At 46.3% G+C, this 21,326-nt stretch overlaps 1 protein-coding gene and 1 pseudogene across 1 annotated transcript in view; one reads left to right on the plus strand and one right to left on the minus strand.

The window, feature by feature from the left end:
• Positions 1-467: 467 nt before the first annotated feature.
• Positions 468-21,326, minus strand: part of LOC126191083 (dipeptidase 1-like) — a 188,934-nt gene continuing 168,075 nt past the window's right edge. Inside the window, exons 11-12 of the mRNA XM_049931803.1 lie at positions 18,481-18,619; positions 468-563 (exon numbers count right to left, since the gene is read on the minus strand). Coding sequence (XP_049787760.1) covers positions 468-563; positions 18,481-18,619 — 235 coding nt within the window. The remainder of the gene's footprint in view (positions 564-18,480; positions 18,620-21,326) is intronic.
• LOC126089589 (5S ribosomal RNA) lies at positions 840-957 on the plus strand (annotated as a pseudogene).

Consider the following 21,326-nt stretch of genomic DNA (forward strand, 5'->3'; position numbering starts at 1 on the left):
AGCTTTTAATTTTTTTTTTTAAATTAGGTGTGTGGTGAAATTGGGTAATCACAGTCAAAAGAAAAGAAAATATTTATGCCAAAAAAAACTTACTCAAGGAAACAGCTTCTTCTAGGAAATTCTTATTTGATATGGACTCATGCGTACGAAAAATTATTGAATCTTGTTTCCGTTGCTTTCGTCACGAGTGGACTGAGAAATGGAGTGACCAGCGCAGTGACGCTACAGTTGCTGGTACTGGTTTGAGGAGCCTGTATGTGGGTGTAGGGGAGTTGCAGGGACGAGACAGTGAAGCCCACGCGGTGACTGGGACAGCACGGCGCGGCTGGTGCAGGGTGGAGAGCAGCGGCCCGCAGCCGGCGGGTGACGAGGCGGCTGTGGTCGTGTGGCAGCAGCAGCAGCAGCAGCAGCAGCTGGGAGCCGGGCCTGCAGGACCGGCGGCTGGGGCTGCTGGGACTCCGGGACCCTCAGAAGAGGTGGGCCGACGAGCAGCTGTCGGTGGGCGTCGGCGGGGGGTCCGCCTCGTAGGGCGGGACGCCGGCCAGCCGCATCGCGTCCCTCATCTGCAACAGCCGGCGCCTCGCTGTCTCCACAAACTCGCCCCTCAGCACTCTGCTACCCAGGAACAAAATACACATGTCGTCGTCTTACCCCGAAAACTCCTCTGTTTTTCATTATGTAGACGCCATCAGTTTTCCAACTACCCCAACGCTGCCCTTCACTTTTTTTCTATGTCGTACGAATTCTTCCATTTTTACATAGCTACCACACCCAACTTTCTGTGTAATCCGTTTTGTGTATTGTAGGTTCCCACTTTTATCGTCTACTACTCCTCCCATGCCAACGGCCTTGCCACAGTGGTAACACCGGTTCCCGTCAGACCACCAAAGTTAAGCGCTGTCGGGCTGGGCTAGCAGTCGGATGGGTGACCATCCGGTCTGCCGAGCGTTGTTGGCAAGCGGGGTGCACTCAGCCCTTGTGAGGCAAACTGAGGAGCTACTCGATTAAGAAGCAGCGGCTCCGGTCTCGGAAACTGACACACGCTTCACTTGCATACTCAACTGTGCTCCATACGTCCATAGCAAGCAATTTTTCATCGCCATATCACTCTCTGATAGAGCTTCTCTATATTTGTGCCATGTTACTTTTTTTTAACTTTCTTGCTTGACCGACACCGTAAAATTTAACTTTCTAGATGAAACAACTCTCTTATTTCTTGGACTGCAGTGTCATGTCCTATTTCAAACTTTCTTATTCATTCCATCCAACGAATGCAGTAACCAGTCATTGCTCTGTAGAAGAAAATGTCTTAGAAGAGTACATAATGGTCAAAACTAGAAATAAAGGAGTCTGAATATCCGTCCAGAAACTTTTTGACATATCAATTACCTTACTTCTGTCCAGGACGGCCAGGAATCAGTCGTGTAGCCTGTGTTCCTGTTAAAACAAGCACGACACATACAATACTAGTCACTGTCCAGCTGCCATCGTGCTTTCACCTGGGCAATGGCAAGGAGAAGAGCGCCATATCCGGCTTAAATCACTCACTGGTGCTTTCATCCCATAGGGCTGCCAGACTCCTGGCCTGTTAACTGCTACATTTCACCCACTATTCAAAACAGTCTTGTATAATTTATATGACAGTACAAATTCAATTAATTAAGTTAATTTAGTTAACTTAGTTAATTTAGTTAACCATTCGAAGTCTGAATGCGGACCTGTGTCTTCGTCAAGTGAGGAACGTAAGAGCCAACCATTGTGCGTATTGTTATCTTCGATAGGGCGTGTCCACAGATATTTCATCATCAAACCGTAGGAAAAATGGCTACGCTCGGTGATGGACAACGTAGAAACCAAGAATTACCTGGAAAGTGCACTAAAGCCGTTACAATGACGGAAAGAAAACGCAACTCTTAGAAAGAGTTGGGCAACGTAAACGAAAGTTGGTAAGTGTGTTTCTGCATCTGAAAGATGATGGATGTCTCTTCAAATTCTGCACCAGTCGCATAAGAATAGCGCTAGTACCGCCACTACGCAAATCGTGTTCGCTGATGATGATGATGATGATGTTTTGGTTTGTGGGGCGCTCAACTGCGTGGTTATCAGCGCCCGTACAATTATCCAATCTTTGCTCAGTCCAATTTCGCCACTTTCCTTGATGATGATGAAATGATGAGGACAACACAAACACCCAGTCATCTCGAGGCAGGTGAAAATCCCTGACCCCGCCGGGAATCGAACCCGGGACCCCGTGCTCGGGAAGCGAGAACGCTACCGCGAGACCACGAGCGGCGGACAAAATCGTGTTCGCCTTAAATACAAGTCCTAACGGTCGTAAGTATTAGTTACCTTTGAGATTGGAGGTGGTGACTTGATGTTAGTCAAGAGTGCCGTTAAGGCGACAAAGACGCCATCATCAACACGTCACAGAGAGCACTCCTGCAGGAAGACACGGCTACTGGCAGGGGGGGAGGGGAGGGGGTCACGAGCATCAGACACTGGCAGACGCAGTGGTGTGCGCGTGCGCCCACTGAGCCACACCCCCAGCCCAGCTGCTGTAGGAGGAGCAGCGGCAGCGGCGGCGGCGGCGGCAGCCCACCCGCACCCGGGGCCGCTTCACTGGGCGACGCTGCACCGACACCTCCTAGTCGCCATTTAGACACCATAGTTCGTGCCTCATTTCAGAGAGCCTCGTCCTGGACTCCATTTCTCGCTGCATTATTTGTAATAAGTCTTCATACACTTTCAGAAATACAAGTAAATCTTTTTGTTGTCTTGACGTGTTCGCTAATCATTTATGATCCTGTCCAGCTTTCCTATGAAGACAGTTGCCACACCACCCTGCAGCGCATCTGTCCTTACAATTGCGGACGAGGTCGTACACAACATACCTGGCAACGAGACACGGTGCCTACATCTGGAAATCTTCAACTCTAGTTTACTTCTTCTATTTTTCATTGGTTTTTGCTGCTATTGGTTAACTTCTGCGTCCTTAGTTTTTGCCTTGCTTGTGCTCTTTATGTTTCTGGTACGGCAGTTTGCAGTTCTTCCAATCCCTTTCTTTCTCCCTGTGCTGTTTTCGCTTCTTGCTGATTGTATTTGTGCAATGCTTAATTGATAATGGCTACTGCACCGCAATCACCTGGTGCGCCACCTGCAGTTGATCTATCTCACTTTATTGAGTTTCACACTTAACAAGTGTCACAACTGCTTCGTGACGGCGCAGATAACTTGACACAAGAGGCCGTGGCCAATGCATCAGCCACGTACTGTTTGCCCACGATAGCCTGACCATTTCGCTAGCCCTGCCAGAATCGGAGAGAGTAGGCACTACTCGGATGATATGTATTTGTCTCCGAGCGCTGCCCACGCCGAGCTGCCCCTACAGGCTAAGGCTTGGGTTCACTGGCAAGTAACTTCTGTAAGCACTTGCTCAGGTGTCTACAATAGAACAGAAACTTACTCAAGTTCACTTTTTCAAGTCATGAGGCAATATTATTTCAGGAACTTGCTGCAAATACTTACTGCAGGAATGCAGTTATTCTTAAAAACCAGAGCAATCGCCACTGTTGTTGCTTTGTTATCAATGATCAAATATCGTGACGAAAGACAAAAATAAAAAATATACAAAAATGTTAGAGAGAACATACTGATGTAACCGAGAAACACTACTCATTTAACTAAATCAAACGACTTCATTTAGATTAAATACTTTGTAGATGTCCTACGCAAATTTCTGACATCTCTTGTCTGATGGCCCGCATCTCGTGGTCGTGCGGTAGCGTTCTCGCTTCCCACGCCCGGGTTCCCGGGTTCGATTCCCGGCGCGGTCAGGGATTTTCTCTGCCTCGTGATGGCTGGGTGTTGTGTGTGCTGTCCTTAGGTTAGTTAGGTTTAAGTAGTTCTAAGTTCTAGGGGACTTCTGACCACAGCAGTTGAGTCCCATAGTGCTCAGAGCCATTTGAACCAATCTTGTCTGATGTATAATCAAATATTTGATAGGAGGAAAGAAAAATGGGGAGCGGTATGTCCTCAAGAGATTGCGTTTTAATTATTCTTCGCTTTTTGCAAGCAATATTTATTACTTTAATCACAAGAGTACTAGATTTATGTTTACATTAACACTAAAAATTCAGCTACAATTTAAATGCAACTGAACTGCCATTCCACTTTCTCTTCTGGTGAAACAAATTGATCGCATTGCATTTCCTTGACTAATAGTGCTAGTCTGCTTTTGCGTTCCAATAGTATATTAGTTTTGGTTCGTCTGTCTTTGTAACATTCTCCATTTCGACACAGATATTTTCACACTGGTACTGAACACACAACTTCTATATGTTTGATTAAAAATTCGGCAAGTACTTGCAGCAAGATGCAAGAAACTAGAACGTATTTTCACTCTGCAGCGGAATGTGCGCTGATTTGAAACTTCCTGACAAATTAAAACTGTGTGTCGGACCGGGACTCGAACCTGGAAACCTGGTCTGGAAGAAACTGATTCCACTAACTGACGAACATCTCGAACTGTACGAAGCTAGCGGAAGTCGACGAGAGGAGGGAGAGAGGATGCAGATATGGTGGTCCCTGCTATTCCACCCGACAAATTAGGTGATTTCCGTTCCGATGGAAGTGTCACTTAATCGGATAATATTTCCGCGAGTGCCGCCTCTGGTTTGGCGTTAAGCACAGAGCCCGCGGGTAGTCCTGCTGCCCCTCCCCTCACCCCTCCTGTCCCCTCTCAACAGTCACGGTGCGAACCGTCAACTTATCCTGGACAAACTGTGTATGTCGGCATTTCCTGAGTTTGATGAGGTAAGGGCAGACTGGACACAATTCAACACGCACATCGCAGGTTCTAACAAACATCCTTATTTCTTGTCGACGGCGGGAGCGACCACTTACAAGCTTTGTGCGAAACTCTTTGCCACGTCGCACCCTGAACTAGTACAATATGAGGACCCATTGCAGCCGCTTTGTTTATGAGGACACGGCACAAGAAGCGGCTGCCCGTAACGAGTTGCTTAGGTTGTAAGCAACAAGGAGAGACGTACCGTAAGTGGGCGACTGAATTTCAACGCCCCACTAGACGTATAGATTCAAATGTGACTGTAGCAATTACTACAGTGACGTCATGGTGCATGCCGCCATCATGCACAGTGTGGCTGACTCTGGAATTTGGTAACAGGTTCTTAGATACCTGGACCATTCCTTGCAACAGGTTCTGTAGAGTCTCTACTATGAAGATTCCTGCGAAGGCGCAGCAGACAGTTTTGAGGTGGCGCCTGTCTGTTCTGTAGACGGCCGCGATAAACAGATTTCGCAGCCAGCTCGCAAACAGCGACCGGCCGTGCTCGTGTGAACACGTGTCGCAGTGAAGTCCGGTCCGCGCTGTAATACGGCACACGTTCGCCGATCTTTCCCATCACGTGAAGCGTCTTGCTCTTCTTGCGGCAAACGGGTCAAGAACAATCAGTGTGTTTACAGAAATATAAGACACGCCCTTCCGCTACTCCTTCACGCAAGTCTAAGTCGCAAACCGTATACAGTGTGTCTTCAAAGCCCCGCAGTACCGTCAGTGCGAAACAACAGTGTTGTAACCGCCCAGCAGAGGTTTCCAGCTCGTGTGTAGTGCTACGTGACGACAACAAACCTTTTGTGTCTCTTACTACTGCTGGGCGGTCACTCAATTTGCCACTTGATACTGCAGCTTCAGTGACTTTGATCAGCTGAAGCGCTTACGAATTGCTTGACAAACTTAAGTTGCGCACATCGCGCCGTAAGCTGGTGGCGTAAAACGGCCGAGAAATTCCTGTCACAGGCAATTTTAGACTTCTTGCAGCTTTCCGAAATTTCACAAAGACATTTACAGAGCTTTCTTCCCGAGACAGCGCTAATATTTTTTGTTTAGACTCCTTTGATCTGTTTGGGTTAAGCATTCGTGACAATGTACATTCTGTCATTTCCTCTGATGCTCGGGACGGTGTCGCTAAGTATGTTCAGAATTTGAGGATTTGTTTTCTGAGGGTTTAGTCAAAGCCAGTAGTTTTGATGCCCATATCATAACGAAGGACAATGAGCAGTCACGTCTTGTCAGAGCTCGTCCTGTTCCTCGTGCTCACCGAGAACAGGTGGCTGAGGAACTTACGGCTTTGAGGGACAGCTGGGTCACAGCACCCAGTACTTCCAGCCAGTGGGCCTCTTCTCTTCTTATTCTAAAGAAGCCATTCGACGGACTCCGGCTGTGCGCCCATTTCAAGAAAACTGTGAATTCTCAAACAGTCATTGACAGTTATCCTTTTTCGCGCCCAGCAGAACTGATGTCGGCCGGCCGAACGTTAATTTTCCAGAGTTGATTTGCGCGACGCTTGCAAATTCCTCTAGATGAGCAGTCGCGAGGCGCGTTTTTTACTAACACTGTTCTCGGTCTCTTTACATTTCCAAGGTTGCCGTTCGTGGGTGCTCCCACACGTGCTATATTTCAGCGCATTCTGGAGCAGCCGACTGCAAAAGTTTCTTTTAGCTCGAATTATTTATATAACATTGTCGTCTCAGGTGCCGTTCCTGAGGAACACATCTTCGCACTCACAGGTCTGTCTACAGCAGTTGTCATATGTAGCAGATACTTTTTTTTTAGACTTAACTTGAGTATTAGGACAAGTCATTAATGGCAAGGGTGTTCACCCACTGTAGTAACACACGCTTGCTATCCGTGACCGTCCATCTCCACGCAGTGGGCGGGAATTGCTGCCTGTGTTATGGAATCTAACGTATTACATTTTGTTCGGTCTCGAGAATATCAGTCTGTTTTCCAAAAGCTGAAAGATGCTATGCTTAGCGATCGTTGTCTTCTTCATTTTCATCCAGCCTACCCTGTGGATGCTTCCTCCTACGGCGTCAGTGCAGTATCGTCACATAAATTTGGTTCTGTTGACAGGCCGATTGCCTTTGCTTCGAAGTTGTTGAACAAAGCGCAATCCAATTCTTGCAACTTGAAAAGGAGGCTATCGCCATTGTCTATGGTGTTACCAGTTTCACCAGAATCTTTTAGGCAGAAGGTTTTACTTAGAGATTGACCCTAAACTCTACAATATTTGTTTAGCGCTTCTTAGTCAGTCCCAACTCGCACAATACACAAACTGTCACGGTGCCCACTTCTTTTCTCATATAACCATGTAAGCGTGCCAATGCAGATGCTGTTCCTCGCTTCTCTGTTGATCCAGATTCAATGTTTCACAGGTCCTGTGCCTCTTGTTCCTACGCTGATGCGCGAGAGACGGGTGCTTCGTATACCTTTCCACTTAATCACCGGAAACAAGGGCAAGCCAAAGCAGCAGATCCTGCTTTGCAGATTCTGTTGCTCTACGCCCACACTCGTTGACTGCGTTCAGCAAGATAGAGTCGTAGCCTGGTCGTCCGCCGATGTTTTGCACGTCGGCAGGCCCCTTCCAGTTCACCAGAGTGTTCCTTCGCTTTGCACCAACAATGATCAGTCATGCGCTGTGGTTCCCCAGGCTCTGCAGCCTGGCGTACTTCGCTCACTACACCAAGGTCACTGGGACGTAGTTCGCACCAAGCAGATGACGTGATGCCGTTGCACTTGGCATGGTCTGGATGCGCAAACTGAAAAGTTGACTTCTCAATGACGAGCCTGTGCTGAACGTAAGTCTGTTTCACCTCAGCAGTCCCTCGAATGGCCCAAACGTAAAGGAACTTGGCAACGTTTGCACTTAAATTTTGGGCATCCTTCGTGGAATACGCGATGGCTCATGGTCGTTGATGCTTTCAGCAAATTTCCCGTCGTGGTTTCTACGCACTCCACTATAGCTTATTCCACAATCAGGGCCTTGTCGTCAATCTTTTGCCTCGAGGAATTGCCTGAGTGATTGTGACTGACAGCGGACCACAATTTGTTGGCACTGAGTTAGAACAATTTTGTAGCTCCTCTGGCATCAACTGCATCACGAGTACACCATTCCACCGAAATCCAACGGCGAATATGAATGCTTTGTACCTATATTTAAGCAACAGATGGACAAACTTCGTGCCTCCCACACAAGGGATCAAGCGCTGTGGCTTTTCTTGGCTTCCTACCATTCGCAGCAATGCGATGGACCATCGCTGGCGGAGTTGTTACACGGACGACCCCACCACACCTCGCTTCAGCTTCTGCACCCGCCACAATGGGCGACGCCCACACCACCCAGACAGACACAGTATCACACTAACGATTCGCTCTTTTACAGACTGTGTCGTGGATTAAAGCGCTGGGAGTGAGGCACCATTGTACGCTTTCTCGGAAGTTCTGCGTTTCTACTGCAGAGACCGAAAGGGTTGCTGACAAGCCACCGGAATCAAACTTGTCCTTGAGAATTGCTCGATTCTCCCCCAGGCTTTGTGCCTTCAGTTTCCCAGTCTGTATGGACGCAGTAGCCCTCGCTGCATCCAGCTTCAGCAGGCCTCGGGCCTTTGGCACCAGTTGATGGAAATCGACTCCCTTTTACCAGTCGTTTGGGGATGGGCCCCTCCTCCGGGCAGCTGCCCCGTGTGCCGTCTCGGATTCCTTTGCAGTCATTGACGTGGCTCCATCTCTGCTGCTGTTCCACTTCTGGATGTGGGTGCACGCCCTATGCCCGGTTTTTCGGTTGTGTTCCAGAGTAGGTTCATGGCCTGTGCCCGGGCACGGTTCGTGTCTCCTCATTGCCAGCTGCATCCAGCCCTCCCCACACCACTGTTTCCTCATCTACCCTCCGCGACTACTGTGCAGAGGTTTGGGGGTGAGGGATTTGTTAACACATATCGATACCAACCTACCGTGATCTGTAAGCTGGCAAAAGAACTGCAAGTTTGTGTCAGATGCTGACAGCGGTTGCGTGGGATCTGGCAGAGCAAGCGGCGCGCGCCCGCTGAGGCACGCCCCCAGCAGCGCCCTGTACCGTCGCTGCGCGGGGCAGGCAGCACGTGGCAGCCACGCAGCCCGTTCCTACTCGGATCCACTTCACTATGCGATGCTACGCACAGGCCACCTAGTCGCGTCTGTCACAACATCACCTGTGCTTCTGTTCAGAGAGCTTAATCCTTGTGACTGTTGTACTAGCTGGGCAGTACTTCTTGCTGCATTATTTGTAATGAATCTTCGTCTGCCAGAGAAATACAAGTTAAGTAAATGATCTGTTTTTCGCGTTAACTTGCTCGGTAATCATTTCTGATCCTGTCCAGATTTCCTACGATGACAGTGCCCACACCACTTTGTAGCCTACCTCTATTACCATTGTGTACGAAGTCATACACAACATACTGTATGCCTGCAGGAAAGCCGGGCTCCATATGGTCACGTGGCACTGCCGAGACACACACACGTTGTGTTTGGCATATGGCTCTTGTGCACCGTACTGCACGTGCCACAGCAGTCTGAGCCGCAGTTGTCATGACAGTGACACAACAGACTTTAAAAAATCGGTTACTTCGAGAACAGCTCTGAGCCAGACGCCCTGTAGCATGCATTCCACTGACCCCAAAACACAGCCATTTGCGACTTGAGTGGTGTCAAGATAGACCTCACGGGAGGGCTGGGTGGAAGTCTGTTGTGTTTTCCGATGACAGCTGGTTCTACCTCGGTGCCAGAGATGGCCACGTGTTGATCGAGGCAGCAGCTGAGTGCCTGCAACCAACCTGTCTGCATATTAGACACCCTGACCTTACACCTGTTGTTATGGTCTGGGATGTGATTTTGTACGACAGCATGAACGCTTATTTATTCATTTTATTTATTTACACGTCAAGTTCCGTAGGACCAAATTGAGGAGCAAATCTCCAAGGTCACGGAACGTGTCAGTACATGAAATTACAAGGTAAAAATAATATAAGATAAAAATAAAATATTTATGAACCCAAAAAAAGTCAAGCCACACGTTTAAGTAAGTGCAATCAAGAATACAACATAAGAGTCAGCTTAATTTTTCAAGGATATGAACAAAATAGAAGGAGTGACCCATGAGCAAAGTCTTCAGTATCGATTTGAAAACGCGTGGATTGCTGTTAAGTTTTTTAAATACATGTGGTAGCTTATTGAAAATGGATGCAGCAGTACGCTGCACACTTTTCTGCACGAGAGTTAAAGGAAACCGATCCAAATGCAGGTTTGATTTCAGCCGAGTAAACTGCTTATTCTTGGGAACAAGCTGATATTGTTAACAAGAAATGACAGTAAAGAATATATATATCGAGAGGCCAAAATACCCAGACCAGTGAACAGGGGTCGAAAAGAGGTTCGCGAACTTACCCTACTCATTGACCGAACCGCCCGGTTCTGAGCCAAAAATATTCTTTTAGAACGGGAAGAGTTACCCAAATATATAATACCATGCGACATAAGCGAATGAAAATAAGCAATGTAGAGTACTTTTCGTGTCGAACGATCACTCACTTCAGATACCGTTCGAATACTAAAAATGGCAGCGTGAAGTCTTTATACAGTGTCCTGAACGCTGGCTTCCCGCGACAGTTTCCTATGTATCTGAACACCTAGAAATTTGAACTGTTCAGTTTCACCAATCATATGCCTATTCTGTGAAATTAAAACGTCACGTTTATTTGAATTGTGAGTTAGAAACTGTAAAAACTGAGTCTTACTGTGATTTAGCGTTTGTTTATTTTCTGCAAGCCATGAACTTAGGTAATGAACTGCACTATTTGAAACGGAGCCAATGTTGCACACAATATCCCTTACTGCTAAGCTAATATCATCAGCAAACAGAAATATTTTAGAGTTACCCGTAATACTAGGCGGCTTATCATTTATATAAGTAAGGAACAAGAGTGGCCCCATCACTGATCCCTGGGACACACCCTCCTCCCGCACTTGACCATACCCCACTCAGGCCCAACATCATAGCCATTCTCAATACTGAATAATAGCCTTTTGCTGTGTGTTGCTAAAGTAAGAGGTGAACCAATTCTGAGCTACTCCCCATATTCCTTAATCGTCCAACTTCTGTAGCAATATTTTGTGATCAAAACAATCAAACGCCTTTGTTAAATCAAACAAATATGCCTATCGTACGAAACCTTTCATTTAACCGATCCAGTGCTTCATATTTAAAAGATAATATATCACTTTTAGTTGTTAAACGACTTCTAAAGCCGAACTGTACATTTGATAGCAAATAGTGTGATATAAAATGATCAATTATCCTTACATACACAGCCTTTTCAATAACTTTTGCAAACACTGGTGGCATAGAAATAGGTCTAAAATTATCTACATTATCCCTTCCTCCCTTTTTAAAAAGCGGCTTTACTACTTGAGTACTTTAATAGCTCAGGAAACTGACCGTTCCTAAAGGAAAAATTACAAATATGGCTAAATATAGGGCTGACATGTGCAGCACACTACTTTAAATTCCGCTAAACACTCCATCATAACCATGAGAGTCCTTAGTCTTCAGTGATTTAATTATTGACTCAATCTCGCTCTTGTCTGTATCACAGAGGAGTATTTGAGACATCAATCTCGGAAAGGTATTTGCCAAGAAAGTTGTATGATTTCCCGTAGAAACTAAATTTTTAATTAGTTCACCGGCAATGCTCAGAAAATGATTGTTAAATATTGTACATGTATCTGATTTATCAGTAACAGAAATATTTTTGCTACGAATTGACTTTATACTGTCAATCTTGTGCTGCTGACCAGACACTTCCTTCACAACTGACTGTATGGTATTAATTTTATCCTATGAATTAGCTATTCTATTTGTATACCACATACTCTTTGCCTTCCAAATAACATCTTTAAGCACCTTACAATACTGTTTGTAATGGGCTACTGTAGCTTGACTTTGACTACTTCTAACATTTTGGTATAATTCCTGCTCTGTTCTAGAAGATATCCTTATCCCATTAGTCAGCCACCCAGGCTGGCTTTTACTGATAGTACCCCTTTTAGAACGTTCTAATGGGAAGTAACTCTCGAAGAGCATGGGAAATATGTTAAGGAAAGCATTATATTTGTCATCTACACTCCTGGAAATTGAAATAAGAACACCGTGAATTCATTGTCCCAGGAAGGAGAAACTTTATTGACACATTCCTGGGGTCAGATACATCACATGATCACACTGACAGAACCACAGACACATAGACACAGGCAACAGAGCATGCACAATGTCGGCACTAGTACAGTGTATATTCACCTTTCGCAGCAATGCAGGCTGCTATTCTCCCATGGAGACGATCGTAGAGATGCTGGATGTAGTCCTGTGGAACGGCTTGCCATGCCATTTCCACCTGGCGCCTCAGTTGGACCAGCGTTCGTGCTGGACGTGCAGACCGCGTGAGACGACGCTTCATCCAGTCCCAAACATGCTCAATGAGGGACAGATCCGGAGATCTTGCTGGCCAGGGTAGTTGACTTACACCTTCTAGAGCACGTTGGGTGGCACGGGATACATGCGGACGTGCATTGTCCTGTTGGAACAGCAAGTTCCCTTGCCGGTCTAGGAATGGTAGAACGATGGGTTGATGACGGTTTGGATGTACCGTGCACTATTCAGTGTCCCCTCGACGATCACCAGTGGTGTACGGCCAGTGTAGGAGATCGCTCACCACACCATGATGCCGGGTGTTGGCCCTGTGTGCCTCGGTCGTATGCAGTCCTGATTGTGGCGCTCGCCTGCACGGCGCCAAACACGCATACGACCATCATTGGCACCAAGGCAGAAGCGACTCTCATCGCTGAAGACGACACGTCTCCATTCGTCCCTCCATTCACGCCTGTCGCGACACCATTGGAGGCGGGCTGCACGATGTTGGGGCGTGAGCGGAAGACGGCCTAACGGTGTGCGGGACCGTAGCCCAGCTTCATGGAGACGGTTGCGAATGGTCCTCGCCGATACCCCAGGAGCAACAGTGTCCCTAATTTGCTGGGAAGTGGCGGTGCGGTCCCCTACGGCACTGCGTAGGATCCTACGGTCTTGGCGTGCATCCGTGCGTCGCTGCGGTCCGGTCCCAGGTCGACGGGCACGTGCACCTTCCGCCGACCACTGGCGACAACATCGATGTACTGTGGAGACCTCACGCCCCACGTGTTGAGCAATTCGGCGGTACGTCCACCCGGCCTCCCGCATGCCCAATGTACGCCCTCGCTCAAAGTCCGTCAACTGCACATACGGTTCACGTCCACGCTGTCGCGGCATGCTACCAGTGTTAAAGACTGCGATGGAGCTCCGTATGCCACGGCAAACTGGCTGACACTGACGGCGGCGGTGCACAAATGCTGCGCAGCTAGCGCCATTCGACGGCCAACACCGTGGTTCCTGGTGTGTCCGCTGTGCCGTGCGTGTGATCATTGCTTGTACAGCCCTCTCGCAGTGTCCGGAGCAAGTATGGTGGGTCTGACACACCGGTGTCAATGTGTTCTTTTTTCCATTTCCAGGAGTGTATGTTGTTGGCACTATAAACACCCTGCCACTCTTTTCCCTTGACGAGGTTTAAAAAACTTCATATAGCCATTGGATTAACTTTCCTACATAGTTTGTAATTATACGTGACATTTGTTTGAGTACTAAAGAGTTTTAATGTTAAAATTTGTGCATCATGATCTGAAAATCCATTCACACTTTTACGAACAGAATGCTCATCTAGTAATGAAGGATGAATAAAAATATTTTCTATGGCTGTGCTACTATTCCCCTGCACCCTAGTTGGAAAAAAACACAGTCTGCATCAGAACATATGAATTTAGGAGATCTACCAACATGCTTTTTCTTGCACTGTCATTAATATTGAAGTCATCACATACAACTAATTTCTGGCACTTCCTATAAAGTGAATCAAGAACCCTCTAGCTTGAGCAGAAATGCCCTGAACTCAGAGTTAGGGTACCTATAAACAACAACAATTAGAAGTTTAGTTTCACTAAAGTCAACTGCCCTAGCACAACATTCAAATGTCTGTTCAGTGCAGTGCCGTGATACGTCTATGGACTCAAATGGAATACTGTTTTCTACGTACATGGCAACTCCCCCACTCCGGAAGGAACTCCTTGAAAAACAGCCAGCTTGTGGTTATCCCACACACTGTGATATCAAAACTGTAGGTCAGTGCAGTGATTTGACCAGCTGTGCAAGCATTCACGGACAGAATGACTCGGGTGTTGTGCAGCAGGATAACGGCCGCCCATAGACTGTTGCTGTGACCGCGAATGCCGTACAGGGTGCTGACATGTCGCCTTGGCCTGTACGTTCACCAGATCTGTCTGCAATCGAGCACGTATGGGATATCATTAGCCAGCGACACCAGCGTCCACTACAAACAGCATTAACCGTCTCTGTATTGACCGACTAAGGCAACAGGCATGGAACTCAAACACACAATGCATGCACATTTGCATGGTTGCATTCTGGGGGTTACACCGGTTAATAACGTAGCAGGGTTCTACATTTGCAATCGCTTATCTAATACTGTGACACTGCAATGTGAATCACTTAAATATGTTAGCTAGACAAATGTATTCTCGAAATTTCATTACTGTGCATTAAGTATTTTTTAGTGTTGCGGTTTTTTTCTGTCTGTGTATGTGAAGGACACCTGAAACATCGGAAAACCACTTCTGACCTGAACTACAGAATTCATACACTGTGAGTTAAACTCCTGATTTGGCCATTGGTGGACTCTGTGCTTTGCACCAGTTGAAAGCAGGGAAAACGGACACTCTTTGACGCACACTATACAACTACAATCAGCCACCAATGCTGTCCCATTTCACCGTTGTTTAGCCCATTAAAGACACGACGCTTTAAGTGCTATCCTGAGCCATTGGCCTTTACGAAATACCCGAGCACAAATATCGTTTGCATGGAGTTGCCTTTGTAACTTTCACTCAGAAACTTGTTGAGATACATTGCCTGCGTTGTTGCTCAGACTGCCTTTGACAAGGCATGACTCCCCTCTCCATCCCCTCTCAGTCTGGATGTATTTACGACCACTGATGTTTCACTGTGTCGTACGACAAGTGGTACGCATGTTGGACATTTCACGTTGATACAATTAGCAATTAGAGCAATTTATTCACGGTGTGTTTGTGGACACTTCCAAACCAGTTGTCCCATTCTGTCAGATTTCCACTGCAGACAGACGCTCCCCACTACACTGCTGTGACCTGCGAGAGCAGCGGAGGAGTGGCGCGGCGCGGCTCGAGCACCTGCAGCGCTCCGGAGACGTCAACTGGAATCGCTTGTTGACTACAGCAGTTTAAAACATTGTGATCTGGAGCTTTTTACTGTGATGCCATTTTACTGAATGATGGAAGGCTTGGTTCCACACTGGTTTGATGCAGTTGCCGCAACTACCTCTCCTGTCACACCCATTTGATCTGACAGTCATACTTGCACCAAACGTCCTCAGCTATTTCACGTATGTACTGCAAGCTCTGTCTTCCACTACAGTTTTCCCCTGCTACACTGTCCAGTATATTCTTGCAGTTACACGTTTCCACACATCACCGATTCCACAGGGAGCGTCCGCTGTTAAGAGAGTAAAATCAGTAAGAAACTATCTGCATCACTGATGCCAGAATATTTGTGTTATGTTTGATCTATTCATTACGTTACTGATGGATTGGTAAAGAAGTTAGCCCTAGTTAAGTCCATTGATTTCTCTAACTGATATTCAGCTGTAACCACAAATGTTGAAGAAAGAAAATAGTTTTACGTTGACTGCCTTTAACATTTAGTTAAAGAGTGAATATGACACAATTTGAGGCTTCACTTTCCATTGAAATTCATAATCCTCACTTCTGCCACGAGATGAGTTGGCCTGTCCTGCAGGCGTTGGAGAACTGAGGCGGAGTCACCAATGGCGTTCAGGCAGCAGGTGGCAGACAGCTATCACAAAGCTGCTTCCAGCCGCCTCAGCCTGTAAGGCTACAGACAGCCTTCACCGACGTACAAGTGGCACCTGCGACGCTACAGGGGTCCAGTGGGGCCATTTTCCTCACATTGCTCCTCGCCATGGTCTTACGAGTAAGTCTGTTGTTTCTCTGCCCGTTTGAACTGTTCCTCAGGACTATCTTGGGTAGATATGCGTCTCATTCTGTTCACACACGGTTTCCATATGTCTACATGTTCTGCTGCTTCCTCATTAATGACAAGCACATCCAACTCATTATAAACTTTTCGATTTTTAATGAAATCGCCTCCTCGTCAACAATCTCACCTGCAGGATTGTTGTGCCTGTGTTGCTAAGAAGAACTACGCACTGCTTCTTCGGAAATGCGTGACTTTCCAGAGGAACTGCCACTGTGCCGACTGCAGTCGTTACGAACTACTTGAAATATGTTCGTAGTTGTGAACAGGAACAACTGTTAACTTATAGGGGAATAACAAGAATTTGCGCCAGGTTGGGACTAGAATCCGGATTTCCTGCTCTACACGACTGGTTGCCTTAACCACTTTGTTTATCCACAAATGACTCTCAGCCGGACCCAAACTTCCACATGTCAACGCTCCTGTGTCACAACCTAACGGACATTACACCGTTCTTCTCGACAAAACAGGTACTGCAGTATCGTATTTGTCTGCCGATGGCAGGGAAAGACTTTCAATTAAAATTTCCTCGGTTACGATGGAGGTTTTCGATCTACAATTCGGCCGAGGGTCTCGCACGGATAGCCAAAGCAGCTGACGCGGCTGCTCGCATAGAGTGCGAAATCCGGGTTCGACTGCCGGTCCGGCACAAATTCTCATTGTTGTCATTCCCTTTTACAGCTGACAGTTGTTCGTATTTGCAACTGCAAATCTTTCCTTGTACTTATCCGACCCTCACTTCCATAAGAAGTAGCGACGTCGCCATACTGTTACAGTTTTACAAAGTACAGTTTTCCAGTATTCTATGTCTTGCTCCACACATTACACGAAATTTGCGCAACTTTACATCCGTATCATTATCATAAACATAACTCACTTCGTAGCCCAGGCGTGACACCCGTACGGTACAAGAGTGCTACGGCGCCAAATGTTGCTGTCGCGACGTTTCTGCCGGAGCGCGCATCGTCAGGAGTGTAGAGATGGGGGATCCTCTCCTGAACTGATGCATAGAGTTGAATCTTTCAAAGGAGTGAACAATCAGTGATTCAGAAAAAAAGAACGGTAGCTCCAAACGTTTCCCACGGCAGAGAGAGAGAGAGAGAGAGACGGAGCATATCAGCGGCGCCTCTGCTGGTCAGAGCACAGTGCACGCCACACAACACAGCCAGCGCCGGCCTCTGCCCTGCTTCTACCTTGCCTGCCTGCATTGTGCAGTGCCCCATTGGATTTTGTGTTTCACATATGCCGTGCCGTCTCTGTGCGTCCTCTGCCGCGTGCAGTGTCTGGCGCAGCTTAACTTCGCATCGCACTCCATCGGCGATAGTTTCAGTCGCACGTCCTGCCCTCTGGGCAGTTGATGCGAGCAACAGGACAGTGAGCCTCCTAGCGGAGAACGTAAGAACTACTTGCAACAACCTGCTCGGAAGAGAACGGACGATTTGTTTCGGAGTGGGTGACTGGTGGCCGTTCACCGCTCCCCCCACCCTCGGAACTCACCCGCTCAACGCTCACCCCACCGTTCTCGACTCTAGCCAGAGCATTGAGCAAAGCGACTCAGGTGTCACTCTGGTCTCTGCGGTCTTAGCTGACGCAGTAATATAGCTTGCGGCTCGACCTACTTGACTCAGCGCTTCTGTATCGGAGTTCGTGTCTACTGGATATTGTTCTTCGTAGTAATACCGCTATGTATATTACATTATTATGTTATGTATACATCATTTGTTTTTATTTTATTTTTATTTGTTTAAACTGATCAGATTAGGTTCCTGACGACTCCTCTTACTATAGGATTTTTATTATGGACACTCGAATTTACGCTTTAATTACGAGCGAACCAATAAACGTATCGCAAAATGTGATACACCAATATTTTCCTTGTTTTATTCTGCGTAAGGCTATATGCAGCACTTTAGTCTTATAGTCAAATTTACATATTTTTTTTCTTATTCTGGTACGGATTTTGCGATTTTAGGCGTCTTCGGAAGGAAAAGTTCACTTTAAAAATATATGGCTTGCGATGTGTTTGTACGAGGTTAATGAAATTTTAATATATTATAGCCAAATATATTGTTAATGTAAATCTCAAGTTACAACATTTTCCGATCACCCAAAAAACCACGATAGTGCAAAATAAATCAATAATCAAAAACTTTGTCATATCATGGAAATTTCAATAAACAATACTCATTATCTGTGTTACTTCAAAATAGGATCAAATAAGATCAAAATACAGATATAGTACTGGAATAAACCAAGTTTAAAGGGCAATGTGCCTTCCATTTATTTTCTATTGTGAATGAGTGGTGAGTCATGAAAAAGAGCTATTTCATTTCAGGGAGTGAACAGTTCTGATCCGATCTCTGAAAAGAACAGTTTTTCCCATCTCTACAGGAGTGCTCACCTGCTCGGCGGCGCGCATGACGCGCAGCATGTTGAGCCCCGCCAGCTTGCGCAGGTCGGCCTCGGACCAGCGGCCGGTGGCCAGCAGGTGCGCGAACAGCGCCGGGTAGGCAGACGCGTCCTCCAGGCCGCGCGGCGTGCTGGGCCAGAGAGAAGTCGCTGCTGGAGCCAGCTCTGAATGTACGAGGAGAGTGCGGCCGCCACTTCTGCAGTATACTTAGCTGTTTGAATTAGAGAAATGCACCCAGCCGTCTAATGCACTGTTCAAACTGATCAGTGGCTTCACACGGAACATGTTGTATATTTAGCAACAAAAAATCTCAACAAATGTATGCTAAATTAGTCGAAAAGCATTTGTTGTGGCGGGCGAGAAATATAGTTTTTCCCTGCTATTTTTTATTAAACGTAAAAGCAGATTTCGCAGTTCCTGTTGCGGTATCGAGTTCGAACACCTGTTAATTAGCGTTAAATTGCTTCTGTGCAAGATCAGCAGGAGTCAGTACTACGAAAATTTGGCCAATATCTCTTGTTATACGAAATTAAGCATTGGATTCAAACATATATGCGCGGTACCTTAGTAAATACAACTGATAAACGTGCCTATATGATTGCGGTTGATTTATATTTTTGTCAGATCTATCCCCAAAATTATCTCTGCAGATTTTTCAACGATATTAGCAGAATGATTACGAAAGTACAAGAGAATACAATATTTTTAAAATGTGTTCGAATAAAGCTAGGCCTACGACCAAAAGTAGGCTGTAGGAAACAGTAACAACTCTATTCGTATTAATGCAATGTACATTACCAGCCAGGCATCGACAGCAATGACTAATAATAATCTTCTGGTAATGTTAATGATTACTAAATGAAAGGTCGTACGTTCGGTACTTGCATAGTGCATTTTTTTTTCTTTTTGTAATTATATTGTGTGGAAAAAAGTACAACTTATTATTGTGAACATCGTAAATATAAGTTTAAACCTTACTGTACAGTGAATGAAGTCACATTTTTTTACCAGTCATGATAACTTAGTACGGTACCACTCTCTATTTCTCATTTTATGTGCTGACAACGGCAGTTTTATCTCTAAGATTTATGTTTTGTAATTAAATTACCATTAAACAAACCATCCTATTAGCTCTTCTGACTTTTTTTTCAAGTGGATTAAAACTAAGTAACAGATACGTACAAAGGAGACAAAGACAAAAGGCCATAAATGAATAAAAATAAGTGAATGGTTAAGTTGAGTTTCAGTAACCTTTCCCATAGCGACCAAAATGAACCCAAAAACAAGACTTACGCTGCAGTGGTCAGACATTGAAATTAAAAAAAAAAAAAAGAATAAGAAACTGGGTATGACAGTAGCATGGAATTACCTCAGTTAGGTGTAAACAGCAGTCTTGTGCTCACCATCACATGGAACTTCTAAACATCATTTTTCTCACTACCAATAAGGGAACATCGTTCCAGGTTTGCTGATGGATTTGTTCACCAAATTTACATTAATTTTGCTTTCAAATAAATGATATATCACTTTATGAATATACACTACTGGCCATTAAAATTGCTACACCAAGACGAAATGCAGATGATAAACGGGTATTCATTGGACAAATATATTTATACTAGAACTGACATGTGATTACATTTTCACGCAATTTGGGTGCATAGATCCTGAGAAATCAGTACCCAGAACAAGCACCTCTGGCCGTAATAACGGCCTTGATACGCCTGGGCATTGAGTCAAACAAGTCTTGGATAGCGTGTACAGGTACAGCTGCCCATACAGCTTCAACACGATACCACAGTTCATCAAGAGTAGTGACTGGCGTGTTGTGATGAGCCAGTTGCTCGGCCACCATTGACGAGACGTCTTCAGTTGGTGATAGATCTGGAGAATGTGCTGGCCAGGGCAGCAGTCGAACATTTTCTGTATCCAGAAAGGCTCATACAGCACCTGCAACATGCGGTCGTGCATTATCCTGCTGAAATATACGGTCCGCAGGGATCGAATGAAGGGTAGAGCCACGGGTCGTAACACATCTGAAATGTAACGTCCACTGTTCAAAGTGCCGTCAAAGCGAACAAGAGGTGACCGAGACGTGTAACCAATGGCACCCCATACCATCACGCCTGGTGATACGCCAGTATGGCAATGACGAATACACGCGTTCAATGTGCGTTCACCACGATGTCACCAAACACGGATGCGACCATCATGATGCTGTAAACAGAACCTGGATTCATCCGAAAAAATGACGTTTTGCCATTCGTGCACCCAGGTTCGTGGTCAAGTACACCATCGAAGGTGCTCCTGACTGTGATGCAGCGTCAAGGGTAACCGCAGCCACGGTCTCCGAGCTGCTGCTGCAAACGCCGTCGAACTGTTCGTGCAGATGGTCGTTGTCTTGCAAATGTCCCCTTCTGTTGACTCGGGGATCGAGACGTGGCTGCACGATCTGTTACAGCCATGTGGATAAGATGCCCGTCATCTCGACTGCTACTGATACGAGTCCGTTGCGATTCAGCACGGCGTTCTGTATTACCCTCCTGAACCCACCGATTCCATATTCTGCTAACAGTCATTGGATCTCGAACAACGCGAGCAGCAGTGTCGCGATACGATAAACCACAATCGCGACATGCTACAATCCGCCCTTCATCAAAGTTCGAAACGTGATCGTACGCATTACTCCACCTTACACGAGGCATCACAACAACGTTTCACCAGGCAACGCCGGTCAACTGCTGTTTGTGTATGGGAAATCGGTTGGAGACTTTCCTCATGTCAGCAAGTTGTAGGTGTCGCCACCGGCGCCAACCTTGTGTAGCTCTAAAAAGCTA

Source organism: Schistocerca cancellata, chromosome 6 (assembly GCF_023864275.1).
Source record: "Schistocerca cancellata isolate TAMUIC-IGC-003103 chromosome 6, iqSchCanc2.1, whole genome shotgun sequence".
Taxonomy (NCBI): Eukaryota; Metazoa; Arthropoda; class Insecta; order Orthoptera; family Acrididae; genus Schistocerca; species Schistocerca cancellata.